This window comes from Lycorma delicatula, chromosome 8 (assembly GCF_047948215.1).
Source record: "Lycorma delicatula isolate Av1 chromosome 8, ASM4794821v1, whole genome shotgun sequence".
Lineage (NCBI taxonomy): Eukaryota > Metazoa > Arthropoda > Insecta > Hemiptera > Fulgoridae > Lycorma > Lycorma delicatula.
The window spans coordinates 90,915,016-90,927,190 of record NC_134462.1 but is presented as its reverse complement, the minus strand read 5'-3'; the positions used below and the strand labels follow the sequence as shown (position 1 = coordinate 90,927,190).

Here is a 12,175-nt window from a genome sequence, read left to right as displayed (position 1 = left end):
CACAAGCGGTTCACCAAAATTAGCTGATATTGATCCGGCCAAGAATGACTCAGAAACGATTCGACCAATTTGGATTAAATTTTAACATGCATATCTAAATTTCAGTGAAACTGATGTAGCAGTTTTGATATTAAAATGCATTCCATTAAATATTTTTCACGATTTATTTAATATTTATGTTGAACACTGTTAACGCCTACAACCACGCTTTTTCAAAACAAAAATTTGTCTCCGATTTTTATTTTCAAAATAAGTGATCATTTGTTTTTACAAAAAATATTATAAATGAGCACGTATGACTTTACGGGTCCGCACTACTTTGTGGATTAAACTTTCATTCGATAATTTGTCTACTACACAAAGTTTCTTTTTCATAATAATTAAGACATTTCTATTAATTCTACATGAAACTCTGTGGATAGTTCATCTTCAACTCTATGCAAAAAAATGAAATCAAAACACAATCTGTCAAGCTTTCATTTCATAATTTTTTTACTACTCGAAGCTTCTTTTATGTTTCAATACAAAACATTTTTTTCTACATACAACTCTACGCTTAAACATACGTATGTTGAGCTACTGTTTTTTGCAAACCGTTTACATACTAGATTTCAACAAAAGAAATGTGATGAACAAAATACTATTTTTAAGTAGTATTCTTAATAGTGTTTCGTATCTTACCGAATTCATCCTATAGAATTCGTTGTAGTAGGATAAAAACAATGTCCCGTATTAAAATGGGATTCCTATAGAAGAAATGGAATCGACCGAGTAACTCACATCGTTCCTAGATTTATTTTCAATCAAAAACACACGGGACTTTGGCCATACTTGACCGATCCGCCGAAAGAGAGTGAAGCATCTAAAAAATATAAGTTCACTAACTACAGTAAGAGTTTTTTAATGAATTACTCGTACTAATTTTCAGTGTTATATTTTCATTTGAATATTTTGACTTTCATACATAATCGGATTAGATGAATTCTACAACTAACACCGCTTCAGTACCTATTTTAACTTCAAGAAGATTGAGATTCTATATTAAAAAAGGACTTACGGAAAAAATGCTTTTTACTCAGGTAATTTAGGTTGCTCGGCATTCTGTGCGTTTTAAATGGAGCTGGAGCGACCTGAAGTAAACAAAGGACAAATATTCGTCCAACCGAGTATACACGGACTCTCTGAAGTTAGTATAGGTAACAAAATCGGTGCCAGCTCGGAGTAGATGTTAAATCTAATTTTTTCCCACGTTTATAAGTTACATTGCCAAATCAAAATATACAAAATATAAAGTATATACAAGAATTCTAATGACATGCTATAATACAAAAACTTTACATGTACAAGCGATTAAATAAATGCTTGCAAATGTATGAATTATTCTGAAACCTGTGTTTACCCAGAAATTACTGTTATTATTATTACTATTATTATTATAAAATACGTAATAATACAAACAAGTAACTGAAGAAAAGTTGGTTTAAAAAGAATAAAAAAACTGATGAATATTAAGTAATTTATGCTGTCTACGAGAATAAATATTCATTTCAAGGTAAATAATATCACTCCGCTCACCTTAACCTTGAAAAGAAATAGGTTAAGGTTGTTAACCTAGGTTATGGTTTAGTTCATTGACATTCTTAATACTTTAATTCAGGATAATGAATTCAGATAGGCTTATAATCTGATTTATAAATTTGTATCGGTAAAAATGTTTGTTAATAAGAAAAAATAAAACGAACTAATTTACATGTTATAGATCATTTTACCGTATGTTTCAGTTATTGTACAACGTTACAACCGCATTAAATGATTTTATGATGAAATATATTTCAAAGATTTCATAAAATATTGACGTAATGAACAACTGTTTTCTATTTGTTTTAATTCGTCTTTGAATAGTACATTCAAACGATACGTTAACTCATAGTTGATTTAATTAATTAAATTCACTTTTATTTTTCGTAAACAAAAGTACTGCTGTAAAGATGTTGTAATTAATATATGTGTAGATTATTTTTTAATAAAGTAATTAATTTTTTTGTAGGCTTTATTTTAATAAAAATAAGATAAGATTGAGTAAAAGAAATGTTTTCCGCTATATTTTTAAAGAAATATATAGGGATAATTGATTTAATTCACATTTAACCCTGAGAAATCGCCGCTTTCTTGGAAAAAAAGATGGAATATTTTGTTTTCTCATCGACTGTATTCCGTAAAAAAAGTTATTAGGTTATAAATTAAGACATTTGGCCTATTGAGTAACCACCGGACAAAAGCGAACTATTTGAGTTTGTGTACGCAGGTAGCTTTGCTACAGTTAGATAGTACCAAAAATGGATTCGCTTTCAACACTCCCAGAATGAATTAGCTGGGTCAAACCTACATTAATTGAATCCAAAATGGAAAAGCAGATCAAGGATGAAGAAAATTTGACGATTGGAGCGAAAGGACAATTTACGTGATACGATTAAAATACCCTATCCAAAGAAAGCCACCAGTTATTTTTCAATCATCCTGACCGCTGTAGGGGAAAACAACTGCCTTCTGACGATCCCGGTCGCCACAACACCTCCTCTGTTTCTAATCCTAATGGGATTTACCGGAGGTCGTCTTTTACACCCTCTAAACTTGATAACACAGCACAGTCATCGGGTTGGCTTCTGTTAGGTTGCCACCGATGCAAATACCTCGGCAGACATTTCCATCAGTGTATTTTCATAATGCACTATCATCGCCTTCGTATAGCCTGTTCCAACCACGAACATATACCGTAACTTACAACTCTCCACTATCCAATTAAAACGATTCGCGGAAGCGCGATCCCCGCGCCTTCTTCTAACAACGAAGGTTTCACACAAAGATCCTTCCTATATCTAACTTCAATTAGACTATGTGCTCAGATCATTACTCCCCTACGCCGGACCCGCAGTTAAGCATAGAACAGCGTAGAGGTTGTTCTTTCTGCTCTAACACCCACCTACCGGCACGACAGGTCGGGCTGCCGTTCTTTATTTTATATTATATTAGTAAGCAACTCATTAGAGTACTCCACTTCCTGTGTAGATATTTAGCAGTGATCTACAAGAGGCTATCCAGCTTCCAGTTGTCATTATTCAAAAACTACCACAAGAACGGCCCGCCTTGGCGAACCATCCTCTCCAGATCGTGACCGTCCTCCCTCACACGCACAGTTACACACGCTCAGATCATTACTTGATTTGAGTCTTTAAACACCAAAAATACTCCATATACCAAAAAAGCGAGCGTTGATCGCAACAACGACAATTATTTCCTACGATTCAATTTACGCAAAGTCCTCTTCTTGATTACTTAAAACTCAAGAAACAGATTTACAAATTTAATAAGCCTCTAATGAAAACATACCCTATCTATTTCCTTCGGGATATTTTTTCTTCGATAGGGACAGAACATAAATTGATCAACGGTTTAGCAGCGAGCCAGTCAAAGATGTCTGATAACAAAGCTAAATTTTCTTTCAGAATATAGTGAAATTGAAAAGGTAAAATGAGACCTCCTTTAATCTCTTATTTATACATTTGGATATTTCCAAATCAACTAGTAACCGTTAAAATCAGGCTAGGTTTAGCACTTCCTTGATCTCTTTGTAAACTAAGCAAGTACTAAACCTTATTTTTTCTTAAAGTAACTGTTCTGTTGTTTGCTTTTCTGAAAGGGAAGTTATAATTTTATGAATTCTTTAAGATTGGTGACGGATCAAATTTTTGAGTACCGGATTTTTAAAATTCCTTAAGTCCAAAAATATGAAAAATAATTTGTAGTTATGTATATGTTTTGTTTGCGGTTATTTAAATAAATAAAATAAGTTATTTAAATCGCAGTTATATAAATAACCGCGATTGAACGTACTGAAATAAAATTTGGTATGATTTACGTAGATAGAAAGGTACTGATTCTGTTAAATTTTAAGAAAATAGTCAACGGATGAAGAATAAGCATTTTAAACTAACTGTGTGATGAAATATAACCAAAAACGTTTTGGAACTACGTTCCCAATTTTTTAAGGTTATATATTTAATGCGATTTTATTTTTTTACTTTTAGCTTTTTATTTATTAACTTTACCCGTTAAATACTATTTGAAATGTACTAAATAATTAACTACAAGTCATTAAATTTCAGTTAATTAAGGCTTATAAAATTTAGTAAATTGACTTATATTGTTAACCGATTACATGTTAATAACGCTACTATGGAAACAATTTTCTTTCAAATGAGTTATTAATTGTATTACGGTGATAATTATTTAAGTAAGATCATCTTTAAAAGGAGTAAGTAATATAGATATTTCAAAATATGAATAAACATTACTACACGCGTGACCACTAACATGAATAATTAATTGTTTTTCAGAAGATAATAACCCTTTTCGTTGCTCCCATTAGAAAAAAAAGGAATTAAAAATATGCTTAGAATTTCTTTCTCAAGTTTAGTAAGTATGTATGTACGGTTGTTTTTTTCCTTAGATGTGTTCTGTTAATTTATTACAGTTAAACCAATTTAAACGCAATAGAATTGATCGTTTAAGTTTATTTCTATCGCTACGATCGTTGATACAGTACTATCCTGTATTAAATAATTTATTTTATTAATTTTTAATACCAAAAATTTTCGTTTTTTTATCATTTTCCCCCACTGATAAAAAAATCCATTCCGTTTTGAAAAAATCATTTCCGTTAAAATGATTAACCAATTGATAAAAAAATCATTTTCCATTTTGATAAATAAATCGGTTATCGATAAAAATCATTTTCCAGTTAAATTTTGCTTTGTATTGCTCAAAGTAGAAATCCATTTTATTTAACTGTTATAATTACTTTATTTATAGTATTTTGTTCAGCATTAAATTTCCTACAAGTCTTATTAGCGAGTTTTATCTGTTTATTGGCGATTTAACAAAGTTATTACAAGTCAAACATAAAAAAGTGCGTTTTTCGAGAAAACTATAGATCTTATACTCATTTTTTCAATTTGTCAAATTTCATATGAAACGTCAAATTAGCTTACAATTTCTATATGGCTTCATTTCAGTGGAGGAGATGAGATCTGGTTGAAACTTCACCCCAGCCGTAACTCGTAAACGAAGCGTTTCCAGACCTACGTTTATATGTACTTTTTTCTTTATTTCTATATTTATAACGAGTCGCCAAAGTATGTGCATATCCTGATAAATCACCCAATATATATTTATACATTAATATAAAGTTACTTTTGTATTAAAAAACTTTTCTTAACCTTCAAATTATACCAGAAGTCCAGATAAGTATAAAAAATATACAGTTTAGTAACTTATAAAAAAAATGTTTATGTAGATATTGTACATGCAAATATTAACCGTAAATTAATAAATTATAAGAAATTTATTTGAATTTAAATTCCCATGTTACAATTACACATTTATCCTCCTGCAGACAGTTCAAAAAAATTGTTAAGAAAGATTAGAGTACGCCGAAGAAATTTCATCAAGAATGGATAGACAAGGAAAGTATTGAATAAAATGAGTAGAGTACTACACAGTAAGGTCGTTAATTTAAAATCTTAAAATCAGAATGTTGAGATATCTATATTTACGGTAATTTTTTATGAAATGGAAGGAAGGATGGACGATTAAGAAAGACGTCTGCAATTAAATGGAAGGGTTCGAGATACGGATATATAGACAGATCTTGAAATTGAATCTGGTAGATATTGTAACAAACAATGAAATACTCAGACGGATGAAAAAGGAGAAGTAAATGAAAAAGTAAATAAAATAAGAAAATTTCAGTATTTGGGTCATGTGTTGAAAGGAGAGAGGTATGACTTGCTGCAAACTACCGTACATGAAAAGATACACTGCAAAAGAAGCAGAAGAAGAAGACTAATTTCTTCATTGGATAATTTGAGACAGTAGTGCAACTGTAAATTTATAAAATTATTTACATCTGCAACGTCAGAAGTTAAAATAGATTGAAATGACTCAACCTTTTTAAAGAAGACACTTCAGAATTTAGGTTGCTATTTCTACTCGGTTTACCAATTATAGAGTGGGCAAGCGTTTTTCTTAAGGAAGGCTGAGCCTCTGCTTGGATGGAACTTTGATATTTGAAACAAAGTAATTTGCTGCGCTTCTGATTATCTCAATTCAAAGTCGTGATCACAAATCTGCTTATTCTAACCAGGGTCGAAAGACTTCGATATTCTATGAAATTTAGAGAAAGGATATTTCATGCTCGTTACCCGGAAAGATCCTTGAGGCAATTTTTTTGTCGAGGTAGTCTTATTTCATTATCCCTTCGTAGGTGTATTTACAGCCTGTCTCACTAATACTCTTAACACTTTATAATTGAGCCCTTTCCTTCATCCATATTCGATGAGTTATAATTAGATGTCCGATGCATGCTTATTAGTTTAAGAGACTGAGATTTATTAACGTGCGTTTCGATGTATTTGGCTACTGAAGAAAACCCACCGGGTTGGTCTAGTGGTGAACGCGTCTTCCCAAATCAGCTGATTTGGAAATCGAGAGTTCCAGCGCTCAAGTCCTAGTAAAGTCAGTTATTTTTACACGGATTTCAATACTAGATCGTGGATACCGGTGCTCTTTGGTGGTTGGGTTTCAATTAACCACACATCTTAAGAATGGTCGAACTGAGACTGTACAAGACTATACTTCATTTACACTCCTACATATTATCCTCATTCATCCTCTGAAGTATTATCTGAACGGTAATTACCGGAGGCTAAACAGGAAAAAGAAAGGCTTACTGAAGAAGGTAAAGGAAAACCACTTTACTTGTTACTTTCCATAATAAAACTATACAAGAAGTTTGAGATTCTTGAAAGTGGCTATGTCATTTTCAGAAGTTATTTGTATCTCATGCCAGGTAACGTACCTGTACATACGTAAGATAGTATTAAATAAAACTTTTCGAAAACTCTTAAACTTTCTTTTTTTTACAAAAATAACTGGCTATCTGATGGTTAGGAAAGAAATATTGAACAGGAATCCTTAAAAATATTTGTAAGTTTTTTCTTATTTATCCATAATTTTTTATTCATTTGACTTAAAAATTATAATTACGTTTTTAGAAGAGATTTATTGATCCGAAAATTTAGATTTAACATTAGTTACGTTCTTTAACCGAGCTAATAGAAATTTTAACCACGAAAAGAATTACTATAACAAATAAGTTATTGGAATGGGTTCTGAAAAATAGGTAAAATAAAAGTGTGCATAAGCGATTGACTATTTAATTTATTAATTAAGTCATCAAGGAAAAATGTTTAGTTTTTCGCTAATAGCGGCTTTATTTTTAATCTCGTGTAAAAACAAAAAGCACCAATAGATAGTTGAGGAAACCTTTCATAAAAATCCTCCCGGGTACTTTTTTCTAGGAGCAAAACTAAGGGCGCTAGCAAATTTTACAATAAGCACCAAAATCGCGCTATTGTGATCATTCATAGGTAACGTAATTCAAGGGTGCGCAATATATAAACTTCCATAATTCTGTTCCTATTTGAGATAATTAAAAAATTCAAAAAGGTACGGATTCATAAAACCGAAGGCAAATCAGTCAAATTTTCGAAGTATTTTTCATTTCTGATCCCTCATTAATCTGGATCTACTGTGAACATTTGCTTGTTGTTGACAAAACGCCTACAACAATAAACAAATTGTAAAAAATGTAAAAGTCAATGTGGCATTCTGTTCTTAAGCTTATTAACCACTCATTCCATATGATATTTCTTATCTTACTTAATTGTTTATTTATCGACAGTTGAAAATTGCATTTTCTTTTAGAAAAAACATGTTTTGGTACCTTGGCTAACGCTCAAAAACAATCGATATTAATCCAGTTATTTCTTTTAGATATAAAGATATTTTAATTGTTATTTTCAAAGAAATATTTTTTTCAATGAGTTTTAGGAAGTAAATGTTATATACTTGGTAATCACATGAAAATGACGCTATAAACAAATTGTTAAAAAGCAATTAATGAAAACAGATATTTTTATGCAACTTCGTAGATTTATGTGAAAATACGTCATTTATCAATATTTAACCTTATACTCGTATTTGATTGATTTTGCAAAATTTTACAAATTTTTTGCTGTTTGTGGAAAAAACGTGGTTTTTGTAAAAATATCTAGTTTATCGTCAATATTTTTAATCTTATGAAAATATAAATACCACCAGTAGAAAACTAACACAATTTTTGTACAACAAAATTTTTTTATACCAGCAAAATTAAGAAATTATGGATAAATTATTAATTTATCCGTTTAGTTCTTATACACGAGAAGATACCCGGTTTTCAAGCTGCTCAACTATAGCGCGATTTTGTGGTTATTGTAAAATTCGCTAGCGCCTTTGGTTTTAATCACAGAAAAAGGTACCTGGGGAATTTTTTATGCAAAACTTTCTCAGCTATCTATTGGTGCTTTTTATTTTTACATGCGATTAAAAATAAAGTCATGCGAAAATAAAGTGTTTCGCTATTGGCGAAAAACTTAACATTTTTCATCTAATTTTTTAATAAATTAAATAATTATTCTCTCATGTCCGCAAGTGCACACTTTTATTCTACATACTTTTCTGAACCCATTCCAATAATTTATTTGCTGTAGTGAATTTTTTCGAGGTTAAAGTCTCTTGAGTTTCTGGTGTAATATTTTTAAATTTTTACAAGAGTACTTACTATTAACTATATTTATTGTCAAACTCGATATCATTGTTTTACATTTTATCAATTAACCCAACCATATCTTTTTTAACTCTTAAAAACCATTGTAGTAATTATTTTTTAAAAGTAAAACAAAATAACGAGGAAAATGCTTAAGATATCAAATATATATAAAAGAATTATTAATTTAATTTTCGATAATAAAAAAGAAAAAACATGTCTTATAATAATTGATACTCAAGTTTTTATTCCTAATTCATCGTCGCGTCAATTAAATATATATGGCATGGCGTTAGTCGACGTCACAACTGTACTTATAAAAAAAGGCTAGCATACTAATGTGGTATATGAGATTCGGTCTAGGGCAATGACACGTATGAGGATATTATTTCAGTAATTTAACTCTTTTTATTATCCTTAACTTTGACACTTGTTTTTAATTTAGATGATGTCAGAACTGATTTAATTCGTTTTTTCTTTTATATAATAGAATTTAATTGAATTATTTATTGCGGTTATCTATTTTTTTTTAAATCTCCTTGAGAAATATTCGACCTAATTTATTGGTTTTCCTTTTACATGACTTTTCCTGTTATTTTTTACTACATACTTTATATTATATAGCTGTGCAGTAAAGTATAATGTAAAGTATGCTAAACAGTTTTTTTTTTCAAATCTTGACGATTAACGGTCCTCTTTAAGGAAAAAAAAAACAATTTTGGCATGGAAATATTCCGGAAGCACATACGTAATCATATATGTATGTATATTAGTTTTTTTTACTTGATATCTCCAACCTGGTTCCATAACTGAAAATGTTTTCCAAAGAATAGATAACTACTTTTTTGGTACATTTAATACTCCTTAAATAAGTAAAATATTGTCTGACTATGTTTTCTCTTATTAAAACTGTAATAAAGGGATTGGTGCAAAATTGTTTTTTTCTTTTTTTGTCGTTTCTGAGCTCGGTGATATCATTTTATTAAATGATTCCATTATATTGTTATGTCACTTTGGTTATGAATTTTTGTCATAATTTGAGGGTCAATTTCTCAAAATTTTGCAAACAACCCTATTTTATATTTAGTTCAGTACATTCATGCACGTTTATCTTACCTTTTTTAAAATAATTTGTCCCAAAATTCGCTTTTCTGCAATAATGAAAAAGCTATTTCTTCCTAGGCATATCAGTAGTGCAAGTGACCGAAAATATACTTTTGGGAGTGGAGAAGCCGATCAAATTTTAAAAAACTCGATTATTTTACTTTTTTAAACCTTTTTTTATTTTCACGTATCATTATTTTTCCTCTATATAAGAATAAATAATTGGTGCCAGAAAAGTATCACCACTTTGTTGTCAGCTTTTTTTAATTTGCTGTACTTGTCCTTAGTGCGGCATTTATTTGGTCTTTTTCTAATATCCAGTTTTTGGTATAAAAATTCGTAAATATAAATAAAACTTTATGCAACAGAAAAATTATCTTTGTAGGCTTACGTAACAGAAGCTTTTAAGAGTAGATTCATCGAGGTAATAAAAGAAAGTAATAAATAATCAGTAAAAATTAATATAATAGTAATAAGTAGTTATTAAAAAAATCTGATGTGGGCATAACATGACTTCCTTGTACGTCTATTAAATTATACACACATTTTTTTTAGTAAATAAGTACATAAAATTTTATTTCATTAATAACTGAATTATTATGTATCGTACATTTTTTTTACAATCAGGGGTTAATTCTTTTTACAATCAGAAGTTAATTGATTAATAAATCAGAAAAAAAGTAAAAACTCTGATTGGAACTGATGTGCCTTCCCTTTATAAGATCCAAATATTTGATTAATTAAAATTTTATTTGGCTATAACTCTGGAACCAATGAAAATAAGTACCACTTATGATATATCGTTGGAAAGTTCCTCAATGAGGGATTATTACTGCAGTTAAGGAAAAGTCCAAATCCAATTTTTTTTTTTGATTTTATGACAACTGCTAATCGTTTTTAGTTCTGCGAGATACATACGTACAGATGTCACGCCAAAACTAGTCAAAATGGATTCAGGAATAGTCAAAATTGATATTTCCGTTGAAATCTGCAAACCGAAATATTTCGCGTTCATAGTACTTCCTTTAACTTCGTACAAGGAAGTAAAATGTTACATAATAGTTCTAATAAATTAAAGATAATAACACTAAATAAAGGTACGTAAAATTTATTTGTTTATATTATTATAAATAAAATTATTTTGGAGGCGTGTTGAAATTTTATTGTTTATATAATTAAAACAAACATTTAATTTGAGTCGGGCGAAAAGAATGTATTTTTAAAATAAAACTAACTTCAATGTTGCACATAAAAAAATTGATTCATCACGAATAAACCTTGTGAAAATGTTTATTATGAATCAAATTATATTCAAAACAATTTGTCACGTCTGTGTATTCTGAAATGGAAATAAAAACTTTTATGTAATTTTAAAATTTTTTATCGCTCGGAATCAGCAGTACCAGTTAATTAGAATTAGTTTTGTTTTTCTCACCGTCATAATAAATCTACAAATAAAAAAATAAGTAGTTTTTGGGGTGTTAATATTCAGAACTCTAAATATCGACTTAAGTTATATATAATAATATTTAAAGCTCGTATTGTTCTTGATGGCGGAGAACACTGTAGCTTTCCTAAAATGTTTACATCTTGTGGTAATAATAATGAAGCAAGTACCCCTATTATCAACTAATAATAAAATAATTAGATCATTACAATTATGATGTTTTCAAAAACTACATTACGCAAAATTTACGGGTTTAATTTAGAATTTTCACTCAAATTAATTTTTCGATTCAAATAGGCTTGAATATTTTGATATCTGGCTAGAGTTAATATCTAAATAGACTTAATATCTGGATAGATATTAGTACCTAAATTTAATCGTTAGATTTGATATCTAATTTAATATCTGGGTAGATTTTTATCTGGCTAGATAGGTCTATCGCTTGTGGCCATCAGAATAATGAAAAATCATGAGGTTTCTAGTTAATAATATTTAATAAAACTCGTATAAATATTTTACTAATAAATAAATAAAATTAAAAAAGTAAAAATAAAAACTCTTACCTTATCTAAATACTTTAATTTTTTCTTGACGTGATTTTCATTCGGTTCTTTTTCTAAAAGTGTGTTAAATTGTTCTATTTTTCCATTTGTCGTTATTATTTCTCTGAGGTCCATATCACCACCGTTCACCATCTGCAGAAAAATAAATAACATTAGCATCCGTGAAGATACCTAAGTTAAACATTATAAAATATGTTAATGACAATCTATTTATTAAAACACAGTTATAGCTTGTTTGTTTTATATTTATTTAAATATTTGTTAATGATATGTAGAAATATTTTGCTGTATAATGGTTTGTGCAGTATTACAGCTCTATATAATAATTTCAGATTATAGAGAGCTGATTTTTCA

General features: G+C 29.3%; 1 protein-coding gene across 2 annotated transcripts in view; it reads right to left on the bottom strand.

Moving 5' to 3' along the window:
• LOC142328763 (peptide transporter family 1) overlaps positions 1-12,175 on the bottom strand; it is a 111,524-nt gene that overhangs the window by 71,294 nt on the left and 28,055 nt on the right. For both annotated transcript variants that reach the window (XM_075372785.1, XM_075372786.1), the window contains exon 2: positions 11,822-11,953. In XM_075372785.1, coding sequence (XP_075228900.1) covers positions 11,822-11,953 — 132 coding nt within the window. The remainder of the gene's footprint in view (positions 1-11,821; positions 11,954-12,175) is intronic.